Below are 25,526 nucleotides of genomic sequence, written 5' to 3' on the forward strand. Positions count from 1 at the left end.
TTATTAATTTAATTTAAAAATTCAAGTAATTTTCAAAATTATCAATTTGCAAAAATAAACAAGTGGGAAATGTCATGGGTTTTTGCAAATGGCATCATTGTGATTGAAACGGCTTTTTATTCATACATTTCAATATATAATATGTATATATTGACATATGTACATCAGTATATATGTACATATGTATGTAGAGAAGTATGCGCGGTGTTAATAACCGCAAAATAATACATATTTACATGTATTGGTATGCACAAGTTTCGATAGTGGTAGCCACAAAAATGGCCACGAAAAAAACAGTTAAGCCAAAGCAATAAAATGACAGAACAAACAAGTTGAACTCGCAATAATCGCACCATGCGCATTCACCCTCATCTTTATGCAAATAAAACGAAAAAAAGAAACAAATTTAATAATTATTATAGTAGCTATATTTATGATGGACAAAATAGTAACGGTACTGCTCAAATTTGCTACTTTCAGATCAAAGTTTATGCTAATAAACATACGTAAGCATATAACTTTCTTCAAAAATGCTTTGGACCAAAACATACGCTTATTAACATCTAAGCCTTTCTCAAAAATCTGCCACTAAATGACTAACAAACAAAAAAACTATGCAATAAACTCACCACAATGCCATCATTTCGTTAGCCATAAAGAACTAAGCAATATTTCCTGCTTTTTAATGGTAAATTAATTGAGTAGAAAATTCAAACCAGTCGCAAGCGCAAAGAAGACACAAAACAGGCAAAAATTAGACGTAAACTTGGTTCTGAAAACTTGTCAGTTTCTAGTGAAGCTATTTACGCATTTGAGTGTGAACTATGTATACCAGCCACCACTACACTACACCGCACTACACTCTATCTAACAACGAGAAAAAAAAATTAACAATAAAATTAACAACCGTCAACTTCAGAACGAACATTGACCTTCATTAAACCAAAATTAAAAAAAAAAACTAAAAGATAGAAATGAAAAAATAACACAGAGAAATAACAAGAAAAAACGTTAACTTCATCTACACCGAAACCATTATACCCTTCACAAATAAAAATTTTTTTTTTTTTGATCTGCCAGTTTGTATGACAGCGAGATATACGTACATATGTATGCTATAGTGGTCCAATCTGAACAATTTGTTTAAATATATGTATGTATATTGTCAAATAAATAAGTTTGCAATATAAGAATAAAGTTTGATCGATTAGTTTCTATGACAGCTATCCAATCTCGGCGGTTCTGTCAAATGAGCACCTTGGAGAGGGGTGCAAAATTTCGAAGCGATATCTCAAAAACTGAGGGGCTAGTGTATGTATAATAACTAACATAACTAAATCGACAGCGAGATATACGTACATATGTATGCTATAGTGGTCCAATCTGAACAATTTGTTTAAATATATGTATGTATATTGTCAAATAAATAAGTTTGCAATATAAGAATAAAGTTTGATCGATTAGTTTCTATGACAGCTATCCAATCTCGGCGGTTCTGTCAAATGAGCACCTTGGAGAGGGGTGCAAAATTTCGAAGCGATATCTCAAAAACTGAGGGGCTAGTGTATGTATAATAACTAACATAACTAAATCGACAGCGAGATATACGTACATATGTATGCTATAGTGGTCCAATCTGAACAATTTGTTTAAATATATGTATGTATATTGTCAAATAAATAAGTTTGCAATATAAGAATAAAGTTTGATCGATTAGTTTCTATGACAGCTATCCAATCTCGGCGGTTCTGTCAAATGAGCACCTTGGAGAGGGGTGCAAAATTTCGAAGCGATATCTCAAAAACTGAGGGGCTAGTGTATGTATAATAACTAACATAACTAAATCGACTTAGCTCGTCACGCTGAGCATTGATATGTATATATTTTATAGGGTCTCTTAAGTGTTTTGTCTGTGTGTTAATGTTCAGGGTATAATGCAAAACAGAAAAGCACTGCTGTTTTTGGCCGTTGCTTTGGCTCTTTCTTTATACATATGTATCATAAAAAACTGATTTGTACGAAAGAATAAAAAAAAAACAATTATTAATTCTAAAAAACAATACAGTACAGCTTTTGTAATGTGAAATTTATAGAAACAAAGTATATTGCCCAAAACGAAAATCTGTTTTATTCAACATATTTTCCACTTTTGTTGCCATACTCACACTAAAGCAATTAACACAACAAAAATGTTTATTAAAATATATACATAGATTTTTGTAAAAATCAACTTTAACATGTACATACATACCTACACATAGAACAATAATAAACAAACACTGCATACTCTCCGCACTAACAAAATGAATTTTATTGCAAAACAAATATTGTTTATAGTTCCCATGAGGTGATATTCGGATTAAATATGTTTCACTGTAAATGAAAACCACATGCGCATGCATATAAATGTTCGTACGTAGATACGCTCAAGCCAAAGCTACGCTCAGCATATAGATCGGCAAACAAGCATGTATCTGTATGTATGTATGTATGTATCAAAGGCGAATACACTTCGCGTTAAGCCGTGACTTTGTTCACAGTGAACTTTTAAGTTGGACAATGGCAAAAAGAGCGGCAAAATGGCTCAGAACTAACCAACACATGAGAAATCTGTAGATTTCAAAATTCGGTGATTGGACTCGTATTTCCTTCTACACTTTTATGTAGGTATGCATATACTATAAATACGCATGTATGTATGTATGTAAACGATTTGTATATGCTTAGGTATGCACGTTTGTTATGTACTTATGATTTAATGCCAACGCAAACGAATTGGCGTTCTGTTTTTTTTTTTTTTGTTGATGGCTAAATGCGCCGTGGTAACTGCCAGATCGTATTTGTGTGTAATTACGACTATACACGTGCGAATGAGTGCGTGAATGCCCTGGTAGACTTGGACAAAAGTTCTTTTGATTTATTTATTCAGAATTTTTACCAACTTGTCACAAAACCACAAAATAAAAAAAAAAAATAAAAATAAATCGGAAAACCCAGCACAATATCACTATATAACAAAAATAAAAACGCAATCAATTAGAAAAAAAATTCAATAAAGAAATTTAAATATAAATAAAATAAATTAAAAATTAATAATACAACTAAAAAAGAATATTTAACATATATTACAAAAAATATTTAAATTATTTACATATGTATACATACATACATATAAAAAATTTAAATAAAAAAATTTAAAATACTAAGTAATTAAAAATAAGCGTAAACGACTATAATAAAATGTTAATTTTTCTTGTTCTTTTTTAACAAATGAAAATTATTAATACAGTGAAAGTCCTCATAACTAGACACTCGCCGTTGTAGTGTTTTTGTCAGGCTGAGAGAGCTGGTTCACATATAGAGGGGTGGCAAAAACTTTGTGTTTAAATTTTGTATATATCACAAAACTATTTGTATTTAGGAAAAACATTAAAATAACTGAACTCTTCTCAATGGAGGTGACTAAAAATTTTAGGCCCGTAACCACACGACAACAACATCAACAAAAATTAATAAAATAGCACAAACTAATAAGATTAAAAAAACGGGAATTATACCCACAAATATTTTATGATATACATATGTACATATGTATGTACATACATATAATAACTTTTATGAATTCTTGGATAATTTGAACGAAATATTACCAAAAGTTGGAAAGTATTCATGTCCAGTTATAGGAATTGATTTTCTATGAAAATAATAATGAAAACACTGTATGAAAATTGTCCGGTTATGGAAAGTGTCCGGTTTTAAGGACTATCCGTAACGAGAAATTTCACTACATCTTAGTGCAAATTTTTCGAAGTTGTCAGACTTGCCTTGTCTAGCAAAATGATTTTATGTCTTTTAAAAGTTGCTTATCAGCTTTCAATTGTATCTGCATATTTCAAGTATGAGCATTGGTTTAATGTCGATATATTCTTTTGACAGCAAGGTATGTCTGACCTTTGATGGCACAGATTAGTTTAAAAAGAGTATGTATCAAATGTTAAAACAACTTTATATTGTATAAGTATTTCGTAGTTAGATGGATAGGCATTCATACTTTTCAAAACTATAACCGAAATCAGGCATAAGTTCACAAACTATAAGTGTACTATATTAAGTTTTTTCCAACAGGGTTGTTACTTTGATAACACAAGTGTAGGATTGAGAATATGTATGAACATATGTATGTATGTTCAATTTCAATGCTGCTATTGTCTAAGACCGAGTACATTCACATCTCTTCACAGAAGGTTTATAACATTAACTTTTTATAACTTCATCATTAATATATGTATGTATGTACATATATACAATCATATGCATAAATGTACATATAGTATTTATGTACATTTGTAAATATGTATTTTTATACATAAATTTGCGTACATACATCCACACACACTGCCATTCTACAAAATGTTCTGACTACATTCTGTTGTTTCTGACTCATTAAATATGTAAGGTAAAATACAAGAATAAAAACTATAAGTTGTAACTTTTTGCCAAAAGCCATTAGGAGAGATGACATGCTCATACATACAAACACATATGAAGTCATCTCAACATGTCCAAATACGAAATATGAACATATATTTATATACAGCTGCGAGAAATGAAATAGTAGTGGGTACACCAACACTCTTAAGCTTAGCAATTTTAAATTGTTTCTGGTCTGATTGTGAAAGTCCCTTTCGGAACTAGATTTGTAAATAGAAAGATGTTCTCATAGGCAGTGACGTTTATAATATTAAGTAAAACTTAATTCCAATCGTTTAAAGATATTTTATGGTAATACGACCTTTATTTTTAGTCACATCTCTACAACTACTCTTCATAGATTCATATTCACATAAAGAATAATTTTCCACTCTTTAGTCCAAAGTACATTTTTACATTATTCATTTCTGTGCAAATTTAAGACGTCAATACACAGTTTTTTGCTATTTCATTCAATAACGGTATTCACTTTTTTTTTTTGAGTGAAATAAGTGCGTTACATATTGCAGAATGTTATTTTGAAGTAATTGGTATCAATATCTTAAATAGTGCGAAATATATATCAAAATGTATTTAACGAATGCTACTACTATTTCATTTCTCGCAGCTGTATGTACTCAAAAATATGTATTTTTGTGCGCATGAGTGTACTTTTGAAGCACAAAGGTAAAAAATTACTATAGTAGCAACCTTAGGAAGTTGAACCCTAGTTTAGTTTTAAAAGATGATCAGCTAAATATATATTTCTTCTTCTTCTTAATTGGCGTAGACACCGCTTACGCGATTATAGGCGAGTTAACAACAGCGCGCCAGTCGTTTCTCCATACATATATACAGCCATGGACACATAAATAGCACACTTGGTCATCAAATAAGAAAACAGTTATTTATTCCTTAGGTTTATCACTTACGGATTTAAAGAGGAATGCGTTTTATTTTAAAAATTATTCACTATAATATAACTATAACACTGAAACAATAAATATTTTATTATTGCCAAAAAAAGACGAAAACATCAATATCCTATATGACAGCTTGGACACATAAATAGCACAATCTGAAAAGGGGCTTAAAAAAAGGTACAAAAATTTATAAAAATTATTAAAAATTTGCAAAAGATTGTTCATTTCGTTAGTATTTTGTACAATATCCATCATTTTTAAGCATCCGCTCACATCTTTTCTGCATGCTGTCCACCAGTTCTTGATATCGTTCCTTTGGGATTGAATACCAAGGCTCCTCAATTCCAGCCCATAAATCATCAAAATTTTTGAATTTTTTGCTTGCTATTTTAAACTTTATATCAATTCATAAATGTTCTATTGGTTTCTGGTTTGGGTTTTGCGCAAGCCACTCATAAATTTTAAATTTTTTATTGCCGAGATCATACTTTACTATCTTTGCGGTGTGTTTCGGATCATTGTCGTGCATAAATGTCCAGTTTATGGACATGGATTGAAATACATTTTATTTTTCAGTATTTCCAAATACTAAAACTGGTTCATTTTACCACTTATTCGAACAATTGGCACGATGCCTTGCCTTGAAAACACGCCCCGAACCATGATACTTCCACAGCCATACTTAATGGTTTTTTTTGGTATACCTAGGTTTAAGGGATTGACCTTGTGGACGACGTAAAAATGATTTTCCAACTGGAACCTTCCTATTTATCTTGGTTTTGTCGCTCAAAAACACGTTCTTCCAAAATTATGCTGGTTTGTCTCCGTGGGCCTTTCCAAATGCCAGTTTAATTTTGATGTGGCGTTTTCACACGAGTGGTTTCTTGCTGGTAATTTGTCCAAAAAGTTGAGATAAGTTGAGTCGTCTTCCAACAAGCTTTCTGGACACGTCCACACCATATTCGTCATTAATTTCGATCATAATTTCTCTGGTTGGCTTAAAAGGATCCGCTTTGCTCTTCCGTACTATGTATTTGTCAACACAAATATCGGATTTACGTGGTCCTGGTTTTCTTGGTATCTTTTTATTGACACAAGGTGGGTCTGTTTTGTTGCATAAAGAGCATTTTATAACATTTTTGGAGAGCAATATATTATTTTAGCAATTTTGACAGGATCTTTTCCTTTTTTGCTCATATTGGATATAAGGACTCCCTTTTCCGGCGTGGAATGTTTTTTTCCTTCTCATTTTAACGAAATATCGATGAAATAATTATATATTCGCAGAATTAAATTAAAAATATGCGAGAACCTCACACAAAATTAAAAAAAAAGTACGAACTTAAAAATGTGCTATTTATGTGTCCACCTCAAATCAACACTATACGCAATAAAATTGTCGCGTACAAAATTTAATAGAAAATAAACAATATTTTTATGCAGGGAAATGAGCCTCATAATAGTGACAAGTAGATACATACCAAATTTTTATGGTTCAGCTACTTTAGGATTAAAAAAAAATTAGAATTAATATGGGATTCAGATGTGTGCTATTTATGTGTCCATGGCTGTATGTATATTTACATACACATAAACTAATCAACATAGACTGAGCTAATTCCAACACTAAAGAAAAGTAAAAAATATATTAAGTTAAATTTTGACATTAGCTGAAAAATTACCAACGAATATCATATAAGTACCTATTTATCTATTTTAACCAAGACTACATATGTACAATTAACATGCACGGACTAATAAAATGCTTCCAGGATTTCATCAAGGTTCCTCACATACAATCTCCAATCATATGGAGTGCCATACTTCGAAGCCACTATAGTTTTCTATAAATAGCTTCTTGATTCGTGTATCGGAAAGTGAAAGAATTAAAATAGATTTAAAATTTTTTATATGGGCGTGGTTGTAGTCCGATGTCGCCCATTTTCACACTGTGATATAAAAATCTTAAAATGTTCGGCCATGAATTTGGTTGAAATCCGTCGAATAGCTCCTGAGATATGTATGTAATTTCACCTAAAAAACAGTTCCGTTATATGGGGAGTGAGCGGGGTTATGATTTCATTCGTTTTTACACAGTCGGTAAAGGTTCTTGTAGGTTTTATCCTGAGCGAATTTGATTATTTTAGTTTGAATAGTTTGAGAGATATGTATGTATGTACATTATACCTATTAGCGGCCTCGGATCCTCTTTACCAAATTGCACTTTATATGTTTTCGTTTTGTGGCGTTATGTGGGCTGGCAAGATACAAGCTTCCACGGACGGATGGACAGAGAGTCCCACTGATGTGCATTCGTCTCGTCATCCTGATCATATACATATGTATACGTACAGTAAATTTATGCCATTCGACTTTTTAATATTATATTTTTTCGATTCGTCTGAGAATAAAATGGTATTCAATTTCTGAATGCTCCAATCGAGATAAACTGTCGCAAAAATGACCTGTCAATTTTTTGCTGAAGTAAAGGACTTTCTAGCGGGACGCCAACAGAACAACCCGACCTCAACAGCTCGTCTTCTGATTGTTCGAACATTAATTAGTAAACAAAAGTGTTTTTGTGTAAAAGTAAATTTGTGTAACCTTTTTGTTCAATGAATCGTTTCTTTATGTAGTTTTTTGCTGCCTTCCTCAGATGTGCCGAGAAAGTACATTGCCAGTTTGCTGAAATTTATTTATTAATCGGGGGCACCACTGATCTATTCACCGAATATTTTTAACTAATTTTATGTTGAGATCAACTGCTTGCCAATCTCTTATTATTTTATTTGTAAAGTGACGACGGCAAAAATCTCTTTCCAAAATATCTCAATCATATTTGTAACGGTTTGTTGCTAACGTCTGCAACGAGTAACGTATTTTTAAAGTAGCGTGGTACTATTATTCCTAACAAATATTAGGGGGTGCTTTAGTTTTGTCCACTCAGATTTATACTTTTGAAAAGTTTTTTTTTTTAAACTTTGTATCTCGAAAGAATATACCTATATGTAACTAATTTAACATTTTTTTTTAATTAATATATGTATGTATATATGTATGTTGTAACCTATAATAATTGTCCAACTAGTCCTGTTATATTTTTCAAAAATTGAGACATAAAAAACACAGTAAGGGGTGCTTTAGTTCTGTCCAATACTGTATATAACCCTATATATATACATATGTATATCGCGATTTGTTAGTGATACATACAACCGCTAGGCGAACAAAACAATTATACTCTATAGCAACATATTGCAAGAGTGTAGAAATGTACAAAATATTAATAATTTGAATATTTAAATTTACCGATCACTGCTTTTAGAGTATTGAAGATAGTTCTGTGCGATCTATAGCATATACATATGTATGTAGCTACCATACAAACTTTCTTATTAGCTTCGCTGCTTACTTCAAAAAAAAAAAACAGTTTTGAGTTTTGGTTCACAGTCCAAGGAATTGTTTTTACGTATTCATGTTAATATACATACATTTTAATAACAGAGTGCTGTTAACAATTTCCTTAGAAATACAGAAGCTGTTAAAATATATAGAACGCACACAAGCGTATGGAACCAATTTGTAGTTCAGTTGCAATTTGAAAGTCATGGTTATTTTCGACAAGCTTTTCTAATACCAATTATATACCAAGCGTAAAAAAATTTAATTGCAAAAACACAAAACAATTGATTTTCTATAAAACATGTACCATAAATATAAATAAAGTACAAATATATGTAGGTAAATAAAGTAGTTTTGTGCGTACTTGATCGTATATTGCCTTTTACCGCGTCCACCTTGCTGTGACAATTAAATAAACCGTTGTGAATGCACATATGTATGTATGTATGTATGTATGTAGGTATGTTCCATTGACTTCTACTATCTTCTTAAGCGTAGAAGTTTTAAATGCAAAATACTAATTACACACACAAGTTTATAAACATTTTATGCACGCTAACACACATATACATATATCCACTTATATAACCTATTATTTTAATCCACAAGACATTTTATTGAATATTTTAATGAGTTGCGAATCGTATACACAGAAGTACACAAAAAGACACTAAATGACTTTTATACATCACTATACGTACAAGCATACATGTGTTTGTTTAGGTATATTATGTGGCCTCTGTTTTCGAGAGCATTGACACTAAATAAAAATTTAGAGCGTTGAACTGCTCTTACAACAACAACAGAACAGTTCGACGCCTCCAATTTATCTAAAATTTATGTATGAGGCATTTCAACTTAATTGAATTATTATAAACCTACTTATGCCCTATTTTGTAGCTGTATTTAATACAAAGGTATTTAGATGTAAGACCAAAAATTATTACCCGCTGCACGGCAAATAAGTTTCGATGTTTTTGGTTGAGGGCAAAATAATTATTCAATTCGAGAGGAAGTAAAAATCTGGTGCCATTGTGACAGGTCGCAAGGTTGAAATCAATGAAAAATGTATGTTTCCATTTACTTAGATTATAAAACAACATCACAAACTGCCGAATATTCTTCCCAGTTCAAAAACTTAAACATAAAATATGAACAAAACTTTCAACCAACCGATGCAAAAATCGCTCAAGAAAACCATAATAAGCGAATGAACTTTTTTGAAGTTGTAATTATACTATTATTGTTAAAAACGTTCCAGGAAGTTTAGGCAAAAAGTTCTAGTCTAAATTGTATTCAATTATATCAGATATTATTTTAAACTTCGTACATTATACCAATTGTTAGTGTTGTTGCTGTTGGGTTATAAACCATTCTCCAAATACTAGTATTTAGGAAATGCTGAAGGGTTGTTTGCCCTTAAGGGGTTAGGGGTAGTTAGAATTTTCAAAAAATTATTTTTTTTTTTGCATTTTCGTTAAGTGTAATATCTTTAAAATATTCGCTGAAAATTTCACGTTGATCCGATAATTAGTTTTTGAGTTATTCGACAAATAACAAAGCGAGCTCGGGCACTTCAAAGCGCTAGTGTGAAACTTTAAACGCGTTTTTCGCAAAACTATGTTTTTTGAATAGGTGACAACGGTAACTCGAAAACCGCTCAATAGATTTTAATGCAATTTATAGAGCTTTTAGAATACATAATAATCTCCGGCCTGAACGAAGGATTTTAATTTTTTTGAAAATTTCGATTTCTTAGGACCAATTAACTGTTGTTTTTTTCGCAAAAATTTAGAAGAAAATTTCCTGAGGCCGCCATTTTGTTAATTTTTGAAAGAAAAGAAAATCCTTCGATCAGGCCCGAGTTTATCTATTTATAAAACTAATTTTTTTTGTCCGATTGATTTTAGATGAATCTCCAAGGACTTATGGTTGTCACCGCAAGTTTATCTATCGCTGTTTTTTAATATTCAGAAAAATACTTCAACAATTTTTTTACAAAATTTATTATAAAAATAAAGAGTTATACACTCACAATGTAATAATCTGAATAACAATGAAAAATATTAATTTTTCCTCGAATACTCTTCAGTCTTTGAATTTGTCTTATATCTTTTGGCTTATATATTTCTTAAAAATAGTAATAGAACTTAAAGATGCACTTTTCTAGCTTTGTCTAGCGATGTGTCACTCTCACAGTTACCCTATGCTTTGAATGTAACAAATACTTTTATTTCCCCAAATTTGAATGTAACAAATACTTTTATTTTCCCAAATTTTCAAAAATGGTTTTTAAAAACTCCAATTCGGGCAAAAATTCCTGCAAATTGTGTCAAAAGTCTACAAGATATAGGGCGAAAATGGTTTTTTCTATGGCTTTTTTAATAAGATGTCTTGTAAATTTACTATAAATTTCCTCAAAAACCGTATTTTCAGAATTTTGGAACTTCAAAATTTGCGTGGCTTCTAGTTCCTAAATTTTATATCCTTAATATCGAAGAAATTTTGTAAAAATTCACTTTTGATCGAACCACCTCCTGAAACTTGTAGGTAGGTAGATAAAGGGGGGCGGCAGAACATCCTTGGCCCGGGGCGCCCGAAGTTGTAGCTACGCCACTGAGTAAGGGATATGAATACCAACATAAGATAACTCAAAAATCAAATTTTTTTGTTTTATTCTAAGGGCTAGTTTCTCTAATAAGTCTAAGTGGTTTTTTCACAGTAACTAAAATTTGTTGAGTTTAAGCAAAGCCTGAGCTCGGGTGCAACCGAACATTTTATACTCTTGCAACTTGCAGGAATCAAAGCCAGAGAAATGCCTTAAGGTGTAAAACGTCAACCAGAGAATCGGAATCCAAGGAATTTTATATACAGTGGACCAATAAAGTTTACATACACCTAGTTCTATTAAATTACGACACGTTTATTTCATATAAAATTAATAAATTTTGTGGTTTTTTTCTATCCATTTCAAGACATGCATATTTAACACTAAATATAGCATATCAAAATATTTTTGTTTTTTACACAAAAAAAAAATTATTGCTAAAGCTAAAAATGTGCCTAATTCATATCAAAAAAGTTTACGTACACCAATGATTATTTATATAAATTAAAAGTAATTACAATAGGTTTAGCGGAGTTTGGCCTACATTTTGTTGCTATTATTGTCCCTAGACGTCGACGTATGCTCTCCACTCTATTTATAGTATTATTTCCGGATATTTTGACCCACTAAGTCCATGATCCAGCTTTTTTGCCTTATTTTGATGAAATTCGATGTTTTCGAATACGATTTTCCAAAAATTTCCAGACATTTTGAATAGGATTAATGTATGATGATTGCGGGACCTATGGAGTTATTTTTAATTCCATAACAACTCTGCACATACAAGATAAGATGGGTGTTTTGGGTCGTTATCCTGTTGTAAATAGAAGTGGCTGCTATTAACAGCAGATTTAAGCACACTTAAAATTTAAATTTGTCCAAAAACCGCCAAAACTATTGTAATTACTTTTGATTTCTATAAATAATAATTAGTGTACGTAAACTTTTTTGATTTAAATTATGCTCATTTTAAGCTTTAACATTAATTTTTTTTATTTGTGCAAAAAAAAATTTTTTTTGATATGCTAAATTTAATTTTTAATATACATGTTTTGAAATGGATAGAAAAACCACAAAATTTATTCATTTTATAACAAATAAACGTGTCGTAATTTAATAGAACTAGGTGTATGTAAACTTTATTGGTCCACTGTATGTATACATATCCTATATAACTCATACTCTTACCGACATACATACATATTCGGCATAAGGTTTGTTAACAAAATGAAAATCATTATACATACATACATACGTAGTATATGGTATAAAAAAAAGTCACCCGGAAGTTCGAAAATCTTTATATTATGTACATATGTATGGGGCTCAGGGAAGTATTGACTTCATTCAACCCATTTTTGATTTTGATGAATTTTGTATCCCACACATTGACCGATATTTACGGTAAAAAGTCAACTATAAATACTGGGGTCCACTTATTCGGTACCTAGGGAGCTTGAACAGTTTTGGATTGATTTGGGCGATTTTTGGTCATAGTGAATGAATTAAACGAAATTTAAAATTATGTTATATGAAAAATAGGCGTGGTTGTAGTCCGAGTTCGCCCATTTTCGCACTGTGATATGGGAATATGAGAAGAATGTCACGTACTAAATTTAGTCAATATATGTATGTACATATGTATGTATGTGATTTCACCATGGGCACAGTTCCGATTTCTTTGGCGCCGCGATTTGAAGGTACCGTTGGAAAGAGGAAGTCCTCCTGGTTAAAAAATATAGGTAACGCAAACGCTTAGTTTACGGGATATTAGACCTTAAAGTTCAAAAATTCCCAAAATTCGAACATTTCAAGAAGCTATTTTACCACATTAAACACACTTTACTCACATCTTTCATTTCAAATTAATTAAATTAAACTATAAACTTATAAATAAATCCACATTTTACACTTTTAACAGTCTTTTTACTGAAGAAATCTTTATTTTAAAATTACATTTTACACTCGAAGTGAACATCATGTGTGTGCTAAAAATTACCAAGAAATAAAGCGCTGCCATGTGATAAAAAGGAAATTCGCTGAAATGCCTTTTTTCCCAAAAATTCCTCTATCCATTCATGTGGATATATTCTTTATTTAATTTAATAAAGAAATAAGTAATATTATATAGTAATATTATATGTATAATAATATTATATATATTGTCACCTAATATACAAAAAAAACGTATTATCAAAAATAAATGGAAAGCGCTGACAGATATAATAAACAAAATGTAACCATTTTATAACGAAAACTCAAATTTTGTTTCAATATCAGTGCAAGATAACCAAACCACTATATAACGAAACTCAATATGTTTTTTTTTTATTTTAACGCAGAAAGAAGTACTATGCGAAAGTACTTCAGAAACCCCGGGTATTCGCTCGACCAGGGTTATTTTTTTAAAGCGCGGCCGAAGGCCGCCAACGCAGAAAGGAGTACTACGCGAAAGTACTACAGTCACATAAATCACATATTACACATATGTGACCTGGTCTACGGGAAGGGGGCTCAGGTGTCAAAAAACGAGAGACTGATAACGATAACGAGAAACTGACGAAATTTATTTTTAACAGCTTTTCCCAGAAAACTAGTTTTCGCACGTTAGCTCCCTTTTCGTAGACCAGGTCATATATATGTATGTATGTATATCGATTCTTAATCGACTTCGACTACTGAAGATCGATTCCGAAAAATCTATTATTTTAGGAGAAAACTCGATTTTCGAGTAGAATCGGAATCGAGTTTACCATCCCGACTGGCAGCCATCGCGTGCACATACATATAATAACCTCCGTACAATAACCACCACAAAAAAAAATGATTTTTTTTTCCATGTAATTTATAAGGAAAGCAGAAAATTTGAAAGAGGCACCTCTTAATATTAATATTAAGAGCTCATTTTTTGAGTGACTTTACATTTCGACACATTTCGAAAGTTTTGAGCCTGTTTTTCAGTTGAAAAAAAAAGGTTGCCTCACACACCCTAATGTACATATGTATGTAGAAAGAAAGAATTTTTTTATATTTAATATAGAAAAAAGAATCACGCGAAAAAGCAAACAAAGAAAAATTGTTTAAAATCCTACATATTTGCTGTTTAAGATGTGGCAAGGCTCGTTTTCCTCATAATTGTAAGCAATCTAACCTTTTCAACGATGAGTGTGCGAAGTGATTTTTAAATTAAGAAATTTAGGTAAAATATACCAAAATAAAAGTGAAATGTGAACTTATTTCAATGTTTAGAGTGTATATTTAAATATACAGAGTGAAAAACGTGAAAAAAATTAGTGAAACATAGAGAAATACCATGTGTTATTAGTGTAAATTTTTGAACTTTTAATCGTGAATATTTTAAAAAATAAAAGTTATTTTTATATTATTTTTAGATATTTCTTCTCTGGAGAAGCTCCCCTATCCGCACATACCCCATTTATACGGAAATTCGGTTTTTTTACCCCTCCGCCAAAGTAATCGGAATCGTGCCTCACCATGGAAGCAGAAAGTCTGATCAGCGCAGACGCACGAGGATTTTCGAATATAAGGTCCACATAAGTATGTATGTATGTACGTATGTTTAAAATAATGACAAATTCAAACCCTACAGATTTACATATGTGTATATGGATATGTCAAAAAAAACGCTTAGAATATTAATGGGTATACAAAAACAGAACGGTCACTCATCTATTTGTATTCTCACGAAAACTACATTATTAAGGTGAAAATTATAACGCTATGTGTGTGTTTGTATTACAATAATATGTAATGAAAATATAATATTATGAACTTACTTTTAATATGCATATGATTCGATATGCACTTAGGTATGTATATGCATACATATGTATGTATGTATGTATTTACCTTGTTCTTTCTTTACCAAAAGTTGGGCAAACCATATCGTGGATACGCATAACACACACACACATGAATTATGCCGACTGTATACAAACAATCAAAACCAACATTGAACGGAAGGGTGACAATTTAACGAAAGCAGGAAAAAGGGGAAGAAGCAAAGGTTGTCGGACTAAACAAAAATGTTGTTTTGTATTGCTCTTCAAAAAGGGAGTATAGGGCATGGCAGAAGAGAACCGCCATTTGCTACTCCTTTAAACGTAAAAACCCACCGATGTTACGGCCATAAATCCCGCAGTTACCTACGCTTTCAACCGACAATAACGCAATACACACACAAATTCACGATGTTGCATTGTCTAAATAAAACTCATCATATACAGGGATGCCATGGGAATGCACAATTTTTAGCAACCAATTTCCAAAACATACATATAAGAAATTTAAAAATTATTTTGAAATCTTAATTTCCATATTAAAATATTATTGGATATAAAAATCTAATATATGTTGGTTACTGAATATCGTTCCAAAAAGTGCTTTGCTTAGAAATATTCGCGCTTTCTGGAATTATTTTCAAATAATTTCACAATTTTTCAACTTCGTGTATACAGCAAATCACAAAATGGTAACTCTGTAAACAAACAAAATAAAAAGGGCAGAAATCATGCAAGGGACCATAAACAACAAAAAAAAATAATGAGAATGTAGGAGGAAGTGGAACTGAAGCCATCAGACAGTGCAGTTTCTGCAGGGCAAAGCTGTTGGTTCTGATGTGAACTCCATTGCACAAAGGGGAAACGAATTGGCAATGGAACGCACGACGACGCGAATTAGTCACCATCCACATCTCATATACAAGAAAACACGTATTCTTGTTTGCCCGGGTGGACGGACTCATTCATCCACAATATCTATGCTTCTCTCTCTCCAAGAACGAGAAAAAGCATTTCTATGGCGCGTTTTCGTTGCTGTCTAGTTGCTGTTTTTTTAATATATACTTATAAATGCATATATTTATGGATATGTATATATACATATATAATGTTTCGTCTGTGGCAGGGGCCATCTATGCTATTAAGAGAATATGTACACTCGCACAATTGTTATAATATAATAAACACTAGTATTACAGCAAAAACCGGGGTGCATTGATAATGCCGCAAACAGCGTCGGTATAGTTTAGAATGCGAAATCAAATATATATATATACATATATATAGTACTTAAACAAACTGGCTTTAAGCATAAAATTTAGTAACTTCCTGGGTTATTAATATTCTTTCATTATTTGATAAACACGAGCTAACCGAAGTTTAGGTTTGTTTCGACAGTTTTAATGTTATATTAAACAGAATTTCTGCGTGTATATGTATTTGTGCAAGTATTATAGATACACGATTTTTTACTAACAAAGTAATGAAAACAAAAACTTATCTTCACCTCCCAAAGCATATGTATATATGTATATCACACAGTAATTCACTTCCGCCTTAGTTTGGTACATTTTTCATATGTTAAAACTATACACTTTTATGGATAATTGTATAAATTTATTAGGAACAGAAATGATATAAAATTTGACAAACCTGAGAACTTCGCTATGACCATGTCAATATATATATGACTTCTAGGGAATATTACTATAGGGCAGCCACCTTAGGCTACAATTAGAAATGCAAAGTTTTTAAACGTGTGTTGCGCCAGTAATCAATGCCTACGATCCGTTGTTTTGCAGTTGTTTGAGTTGGAACAGACGAAGTAGCACACAAGGCAGGGCGATTTTTACTCGCGTCGCTTTTTAGCGAATTCTCTCGTCTACTATGGCTGTATGACGCAAAGACGAATGTTAGAACAAAAACTTTATACTCAGCACTTTGAATTCGTTTTTTTTTTTATATCAAAGTTTTGTCGTTTATTTCTCTTAATTCGATGTAAAAAGTCTCAATTTGTAAAATGCATTGTTTGAATTTATAAATTCTACACTTTTCCTTAAATTTAATTTACAAATATTACTTTAAAACAGTGCCCACGCGCGAACAAACTACGTTGTAATCATAGATTTAACTGCAACAGCTACTAAACAAAAACTGAAAGAGGAATAGAACCGAAACATTCAAGCAGCGCCATTAATACGGAAATATTCAGGGCTGTATTTTGTCAAATTAGAGTTACCTCATCTGCAGACCTAATTGGCACATGTGCTCAGGACAATAATTCTTAACATATAATAACGGTATATAGAAATTTTTGCTTGTATCATTTTATTAATTCAAGATGGTTATTTAAATCTAATTCAGGAAATACTACAAATTTCGAGATTTCAATAAAATTTTATAGAAGTAAGTTATCAATCTTATCTAATAGATTTTAGTATTTTGTAGGAAGCAATAGTCGAATCTATTTTTAATGCTAAAGCTATGTGTGAATTTGGTAATTTTTTTGTTCTTAGTTGTGGTGAATAAAATTAGTACCCTGTAAAAAGAATTTGAATATTTCTGTGACAAAAGGAATGCGAGGTTACAACAATCAAAATTATTAGGAAATGCTCATGCGACATTGAACACTTTTCTGGTTAAGGAAAATATAAAATATATTCATAAAAATATTGAAATGATTAGAAAAAACTTTATATTTCATATCGTTTCAAATAATGTTAGTTCATCGAAATAAGAGCCCTTGGAGGAATAAATACGGGTTAATTTCGAGAAATACTTTCTTTTGCTAGTGGTAATATTGATCGCACTGAAAGCAAAATGCTTCATCGAAATTTAAATGTATTCAAAAAAATATAGTCAAAAAATATTACAAAAAACGAAACTAGACACGATTCCGATCACTTTGGCGGAGGAACCGAATTTCCGTATAAATGGGGTATGTGCGGATAGGGGAGCTTCTCCAGAGAAGAAATATTCAAAAATAATATAAAAATAACTTTTATTTTTTAAAATATTCACGATTAAAAGTTCAAGAATTTGCACTAATAACACATGGTATTTCTCTAGGTTTCACTAAATTTTTTAAAGTTTTTCACTCTGTATATTTAAATATACACTCTAAACAATGAAATAAGTTCACATTTCACTTTTATTTTACCTAAATGTATTAATTTAAAAATCACTTGGCACACTCATCGTTGAATAGGTTAGATTGTTTACATTTACGAGGAAAACGAGCCTTGCCACATCTTAAACAGCAAATATGTAGGATTTTTAACATTTTTTCTTTGTTTGGTTTATCGCGTGATTCTTTTTTCTATATTAACTATAAAAAAAATACTTTCTACATATGTATATGTGTAATATGTGATTTATGTTACTGAAGTACTTTCGCGAAGTACTCCTTTCTGCGTTGGCGGCCTTCGGACGCGCTTTAAAAAATAACCCTCGTCGAGCGAATACCCGGGGTGACTGAAGTACTTTCGCGTAGTACTCCTTTCTGCGTGAAACAAAATTTGAGTTTTCGTTATAAAATGGTTAAATTTTGGTTATTATATCTGTCAGCGCTTTCCATTTATTTTTGATAATACGTTGTTTTGTATATCAGGTGACAATATTTGTCCATTTCGTCGTAATTTTTAACACACACATGATGTTCACTACGAGTGTAAAATGTAATTTTTAAAATAAAGATTTCTTCGGTAAAAGAAAGCTGTTAAAAGTGTAAAATGTGGATTTATTTAAAAGTTTATAGTTTAATTTATTTAATTTGAAGTGAAAAATGTGAGTAAGGTGTGTTTAATGCGGTAAAATAGCTTGTTGAAATGTTCGAATTTTGGTAATTTTTGAACTTTAAGGTCGAATATCTCGTAAACTAAGCGTTTGCGGTACCTATAACCTATATATTTTTTAACCAGGAGGACTTCCTCTTTCCAACGGTATAAATCGCGGCGCCAAAGAAATCGGAATTGTGCCCGAAACTGGATGATGATGTAAACCAAATCGCTATTTCTTCGGATTTATAATTACTTCAAAATCAATGAAGAGATTCAGACAATCATTTATACTTGTACTCTTCTATATATATATATATATATATATATGTGTGTGTTGAAAAATTGTTAATTAAAAAATTTTAGGCGTGCAGACACGTTATAAATAATTCCACTGTTCCAGTTAATATAATCGATTATCGATAGTCGGCTGTAATGTCAAAATAAAAAGTGTAAATAATCTGAATTAAATAATACAAATATCCAGAATATATAGTTTTACAACATGTCCCACACGGAACACAATGAGTATATATTGTGATTAAATTGAGAAAACAGGAAACATTGATATTTATTTTCATTGTAGGATTAAAATAATGGCGAAAGCTATTGTTTGTGAGGACTGTAGCTTGATTGGTGACATCACCATTTCACCTGGATGTGTAATACACCCCAGTGCTACTATAATTGCTGAAGCTGGACCTATTGTGTTAGGTGAAAACTGTATAGTGGAAGAGTACTCCACAATTGCATTCCATCTGCCGACAGATAACAAAATTGACCCAGCAGTTGAAGTGCGAACTTTAAACATTGGAGCAAATAATGTTTTTGAAGTGGGTAGCAGAGTGGAAGCATGTCACATTGGAGAAAAGAATGTGTTTGAGAGCAAGTGCTACGTGGGGCCTTGCGTCTTCGTTTCCAGCGGCTGCATTATTGGTGCTGGTGTGAGATTAGTTTCGGAGCAGAAACTTCCTGAAAATACTGTGATTTACGGCCGAAATTGCTTACAGAGAGAGGCAATCGATAAACATGGGGTAAAAATGCATATACTTTATTTTTGAAAGTGTTAATGTGTGTAAACTTTTCCAAACAAATTTTGTTTTCCGTTAACGATGATTTCGTTCAAAATTATAACGATAAACATACATATTAACACTTTCATAAAATAAAAATTACAAATAATAAAAAATAATATTTATTTTATATATTCTAATTTAGTCACAAACCCTCCAGATTGATTTTCTAAGAAAAGTACTACCTAACTATCATCATCTTCGGAAACCAAATTATGATCCGAAAAAAATGCGCATTGCTACTTAATTAAATTATTTATTTAAATTTATTATAAACAAGCTTATACACATAAATAAAAACCAAATATGTATTATATTACCGCAGGCTTATTATTTGTTTCAATATACGTTTTAACTTCTGACTCGAACGTGCTGATAGTATGATCACAAAGAGATTCTAAATCATCTAAGCCTCGTTTTAAAATGTCGATAGCTCTGTTTTGATTAGATTGTATCCGAAAATGCATTTTGCTTTCAGTTGGATGAGGAATAGTGTAACCGCAAAATTCAACATCCGGATATCTGCTAATGATCGTTTTTAGAGCATTGCCTAAAGTATGTCCCTCGTTTTGAAACACAAATGTGCGTGAGCCTTCGCCGCTATTTTCATCACCAGCAACCTGTTAAAAAGTAATTAATTTTATTTTATACGTAGATTTAAAAATAACACGTACTTCTGCTAACGCGCCCATTTTTTATTTTGATTTCCTTATTGAGTCGTTGAACAACACGAGGAAAGTAAACCAAAAATAATAGAATTGTTAATATTTCGATGAATGGATTTTCTTTTATCGATACTTTTAACGACGGTGACCATATGTTCACAAAGCAGCTTATACAATCGAAATATTAGGGCGGTTATAGTTTAATATATTTATTTGTCATTAATTATTATTAGATTGAAATTTCATAATAGGGGTATTCTCTTGCCCTTGCAAACCCTTGCACGGTGCAAGAATTGCATATATTTCCTCTTGGTGCACCGGCACAACAACAAACATACGCAGAAAATTATTTGCAATGGCTGTAAAATATGTCAGACCAAAACCCACGTATATTTGCGTGGAATGTCACGCAAAAATACAATTGCAACTCGGTTTTTGCTGTCATTTTACATAAAGACATATTACGTCTTTAAATTGTTGAGGAAGGTAAGGTTTAAATAGATTTTATAATTTCTATTTAAATTAAAAAGATTTGTTACAGTTTATTTTGTTAAAAATGTATGCAGAAGGTGCGTCAATTCACAATAGCCTTGCATAAAAGTCATTCACATTCATAAATTGACCGAATCAGCCTTTCATATATTACTAGATTCTGCAACGGGTGCTCTCGTGCCCTTGTATATTTCGGTATAGTATTTTTGCAATCTGCAATCTTGCAAGAGCAAGCGAATACCCCTAATATATATTTTTATATTAACATAGTATAACGAACAAGAACACAAATTCTTTCCGACAACGAAAACATGTTTTCGTGGGAAAAACTGGTTTTCGCACGAAAACTTGTGTTTTCGTCTATGTAAAATCTGTCAAACGAAAACACAGTTTTCGCTGAAAACTACTTGAAAACTTACATTCCACTCATTATAATCGGTACCTGCTCTAGTTTAATCGATTTTTTTGGAAGACATATTTTGCCGGCCCTAAATTGTCACTTGATATTTGTTTACATTGCATATACAAATCAGTTGCCAGTTGAATATATTACTATAATATTAAAGAATGGAAAAACAAAAATACAAAAAAAGAAATTTGTGAAGTGATAGGGCAGAAATAAAATGAGTGCTTTTTGCGGGCCAAGGAAAAATAACCACATAGTGGATGAAATGGCAATGGAGTTGCTACAACAAGGCGTGTATTTCACGGCGAGTGAAATCAAATCAAAAATGCACAATCTTTCACAGCTTTATAGGTAATTAAATAAAATTAAGGAAAATGAAGTTATTAAATAAATATAATATTTTACAGGAAGGAGAAGACAGCAGTCGGGTCAACTGGCGGTTCTCCCTCGCAGGGGCCACTGTATGAAAAAATGAGAGCCGTACTGTTGCCGTACGTCAGCTACAACGCCGAGAGCTTAGTGGAGGAAAGCTTATAAAGTAAGAAGCATTTGTTTTGTAATATTTATATTTACATACTTCTATACATTTTTAAAAAGGTTTTACTGACTCCGAACCACTTCAAATTTCGGTGGAAACGGTTGCGCCTTATACATTTGTTGCTGCATCTCCATTGCCATCACCGGTTTCCCTACATTCGCCCTCAGCGATGCCGATGTCGCCAACCGTTAGTTCTTCATTAACAATATCGTCTCCCGAGCCGGGTGATTATGGAAATAAAAATAGGAATAATTTTCAGAGCCTGATATTAAAAAAATGTGAAAGAATTGAAAAACAGCTCGAGAAAGCAAATCAGGAATTCAATGAAACCAGCAAACAAATTATGGACATGACAGAAAAATTGGTTGAAAATGACAATAAAAAAACCCAACTGATGGAAGAATATCTGAAAGACTCTAAAGAAACAAATAAACGATTGCTTGTGTTTCTAAATAAATAAAAAAATAAATTAATATATTTTCTTTTTGGAAGATGTTTAACGTTGACATGAATTAGTTCAGCCTATTTAGTTATAATTAAAATTATTTTTATATGGAAAATAAAATTGAATTTTATTTTGTGTGTACAACTTTATCTTTGATTTAATTAGGGTTTTCACAAGTCTCATAAAGTTATAAATTATAACGATTCGAAAACATAGCATTGAGAATTGTAAATGTGTAAACTCATTTTTGTACGAAAGTCAACAACAATTTTTTTAAACAAGTGTAAAAATTTATAATTTTCCGATGCTTTACGACGGGTTGAGAGTAAAATGTAGCCATTGTGATGCAATATACACATGTACTTACCAAAATATGAACAAAGTGGTGTCCTTATCGTTTCTCCATTAATTGGGTCGTCAGATGGATATGAAACATCAGACGGATTTTGGCGTCTAGTCTCCAACTCTTCCAAAGCGCGTAACCATTTAGTGTTTAGCGTGTCGTTGTTATCATTTAAAAAATTGTGAAGGACGCAACATGTTTTTATTATTGAGTTGGCATTCCGTACAGAGTTGTTAATTCCTTTTCCGATGCGTCGAAAGCGGGCCTTGAGGTGTCCAAAAGCATTTTCGACCGCTCTACGGGTTTTCGAAAGAGTGTACTTGAATACCTTCTCACGATGATTTTGATTTACGCTAAATGGATACGGTTTCATCATTTGTTTGCTAAAACGAAAAGCCGAATCCCCAATAATAAATATTGGCACATTTATGCCTGAAATGTCTCGAGACATTTCGGTTAGTAAACGACAACTATCTATTTCTTTCTCATAAATTTGAGAGTCATTACATCGCCCGGGACTTCCTACGTTTATGTAAGTAAAACGGTATCTGAAAATGCATTGCAAACAATGCCAATAAAACGGTGGAATACCCTCCTTTATATTTATAATATTCCACAGCTTCGTCAGATGATGGGTGAATTTTAATGTGGCATCCGTCTACAATTATTAGACCATTAGCGCAAATTTAAGATTTTATAACCAATATTTACCAATTGCTCCTAAACATTGTGGGAATCCAATTACCTCGAAACCAGTCACCAATTCGGTTATATTTTCTCTGTTTAGAGACAACATTTTAAAACAGGATGGTTGCAGTAATCTCCAGATTTCGGTGCAAAATTCCAGTAAAATTTCGCAAACCGTAGATTTTCCTACACCGAACATGTTGGCAATACTCCGATACTCTGCAGATGACCCTAAAGCAAATAATGTTATAGCCACCCTTTTCTCGATAGGAATAGCTTTTCGGTAATTCGTCTCTATTTTTTGTAGCGGGCGAAGGATGTCACATAATTTATCAAAGGAATTTCGGTCCATACGAAAGTTCTCTTTAAAAAAAGCAGATCCATTTCGTTGGCAATCGTGTTCCCAAAACTGATTCTTACGTTGCTGGAATTAATAATATATAATTGAAAACTTTTGCATCAGTAGGAAAATATACACACTTTTGGGGTTGGGTTTACTTTAGTATCTCATTTTCATTGCTTATTCCTCTTAAATGCGTGCACGGATTTTTTTAAATTTATATAGCACGGATAGCCAATGAATTAAACTTTGGTTTAAATGTAAATTTATTGTTAAATGTTAATTTGTTTTTTAGATATAAGTAAGCAAAAAACGCACATTTTCACATTTGCTCAAACAATGGCTCTCTTCTTTTGAAGTTTTTGTTGCACTGCTTGCAAAAAATTTAACCAGTTTAACACACATACATTCTTTGAAATATATTTAATTGAATTAATGATAAATTATGAATTTTAATTTGCAATTTTATGTACAATTTAATAAATAAAACAGCTTTAAATTACGTGTTATACTGTTCCTTTAAATGTAAGCAAAATTACTGAATTTGAACTGTCAAACGACGAAGAAAATAAGCACAAAAGGAAGACAGTAATAACCCAACGAATCAAAATGGTAGGTCTTATATACATTTGGGTTACTTTACATAGGACTCGTTTCGGATCGAAGGTTGAAAGTATTAACAAAATACGTCCATATATCGCGCGATTTTTTATTCCAAATTTTCGCCTGCGGCGCTTGTTTCAATGTAATATATTATACTGAAAATCGCGCGATTTTTTATTCAAAATTTTCGTTATATGGACGTAATATATTGCCCACTTTTCAGGGTCTTGTATAAATGGTTGGTTGGGTTATCTTGGTATTACCTGTATATGTATCGGTTTTTAATTTTCAGTGTTTTTATTATTTAAATAAAGTGGATTTCCACTTTAATTCATTGAAATAATAAAAATAATAAACATAGAGTCACTCTATGCGTAAAAATACATACATTTTATAATAATTAGTGAAAATTGTATGGAAAAACTGCGATTTTACACCATTTTCAGGAGGCTGCCCTGGAGCCCCCCGTGGTCCTAGGGGGGGAAGGGTGCTATTATTCAAAAGCTCCATTCATTACCTTTCAAATGAGGGGGGTACCAAGCCCCCAGCCCCCTCCCCCTTTGCGCAAAACCTCTTCAAAATGAGATACTAAACTAAACATTCCCCCACTTTTGTTCATCATGAATTAATCGGCATCCCAAGGTCCTTTATTAAATCTAATACGATTAAATGTTATTTCTTTAACTCAGCTATCTTTTTTGCCAAGGCATGGTGATGAGTAGTAAGACTTTTCTAATATTTCTCTTGAAGAATTGTCGTTGAGCAGGGTATTTATTTGGCTTCTCAAAGTCAATGCTTTCGCAATTAATATCTTTTTCTCAAAATTTTAAAAAATACGATTTTTAGTAATAATTATAAGCAAATATTAAGGATTTCAAAACTTACCATTCTCGTTGCTCAAATGTAAACAAACAAATAAATTTGTGAGTTGTCAGTGAAAACTCATCGAAAACAC

The 25,526-nt window shown here is 31.7% G+C and overlaps 3 protein-coding genes and 2 long non-coding RNA genes across 7 annotated transcripts in view; 2 read left to right on the forward strand and 3 right to left on the reverse strand.

The window, feature by feature from the left end:
- The window catches only part of LOC120768481 (brain tumor protein), a 34,055-nt gene extending 16,725 nt beyond the window's left edge, over positions 1-17,330 (reverse strand). Inside the window, exon 1 of the mRNA XM_040095195.1 lies at positions 16,857-17,330. The gene's annotated coding sequence lies outside the window, so the exon portion shown is untranslated. The remainder of the gene's footprint in view (positions 1-16,856) is intronic.
- Positions 17,331-19,394: 2,064 nt separating this feature from the next.
- LOC120768429 (dynactin subunit 6) lies at positions 19,395-20,352 on the forward strand. The gene is made up of 3 exons (XM_040095113.1): positions 19,395-19,507; positions 19,566-20,013; positions 20,198-20,352. Exons 1-3 carry the CDS (start codon positions 19,485-19,487, stop codon positions 20,297-20,299), a joined length of 573 nt encoding a protein of 190 aa, XP_039951047.1. The 5' UTR covers positions 19,395-19,484; the 3' UTR covers positions 20,300-20,352.
- A 9-nt stretch (positions 20,353-20,361) lies between these two features.
- Positions 20,362-20,986, reverse strand: LOC120768430 (probable DNA-directed RNA polymerases I and III subunit RPAC2). The gene is made up of 2 exons (XM_040095114.1): positions 20,727-20,986; positions 20,362-20,672 (listed from the first exon to the last, which is right to left on the reverse strand). The coding sequence occupies exons 1-2, from the start codon at positions 20,742-20,744 to the stop codon at positions 20,364-20,366; spliced, it is 327 nt and encodes a 108-aa protein (XP_039951048.1). The 5' UTR covers positions 20,745-20,986; the 3' UTR covers positions 20,362-20,363.
- A 670-nt stretch (positions 20,987-21,656) lies between these two features.
- Positions 21,657-22,742, forward strand: LOC120768431. Its single transcript, XR_005704758.1, has 3 exons — positions 21,657-21,966; positions 22,023-22,153; positions 22,213-22,742. It is a non-coding gene; the product is annotated as an uncharacterized LOC120768431 (long non-coding RNA).
- Positions 22,743-22,841: 99 nt separating this feature from the next.
- LOC120768432 lies at positions 22,842-25,491 on the reverse strand. Of its 3 annotated transcripts, none has more exons than XR_005704759.1 (4): positions 25,457-25,491; positions 25,181-25,388; positions 23,653-24,052; positions 22,842-23,599 (listed from the first exon to the last, which is right to left on the reverse strand). It is a non-coding gene; the product is annotated as an uncharacterized LOC120768432 (long non-coding RNA). The 3 variants fall into 3 exon arrangements; XR_005704760.1 differs by having other exon boundaries at positions 25,181-25,382; positions 25,457-25,484; XR_005704761.1 differs by lacking the exons at positions 25,181-25,388; positions 25,457-25,491 and adding an exon at positions 24,109-24,247.
- Positions 25,492-25,526: the final 35 nt, after the last annotated feature.

The sequence above is a fragment of the Bactrocera tryoni genome, chromosome 2 (genome assembly GCF_016617805.1).
Source record: "Bactrocera tryoni isolate S06 chromosome 2, CSIRO_BtryS06_freeze2, whole genome shotgun sequence".
Classification (NCBI taxonomy): Eukaryota; Metazoa; Arthropoda; class Insecta; order Diptera; family Tephritidae; genus Bactrocera; species Bactrocera tryoni.

What these genes read in the sequence shown, in the direction of transcription:
- LOC120768429 (XM_040095113.1), top strand. Translation starts at nt 19,485, where the DNA reads ATGTCCCACACGGAACACAATGA. An exon ending in TCCCACACGGAACACAATGA is followed by an intron (nt 19,508 to 19,565) that starts GTATATATTGTG and finishes TTTTCATTGTAG; the next exon opens with GATTAAAATAATGGCGAAAG. An exon ending in AGGCAATCGATAAACATGGG is followed by an intron (nt 20,014 to 20,197) that starts GTAAAAATGCAT and finishes ATTCTAATTTAG; the next exon opens with TCACAAACCCTCCAGATTGA.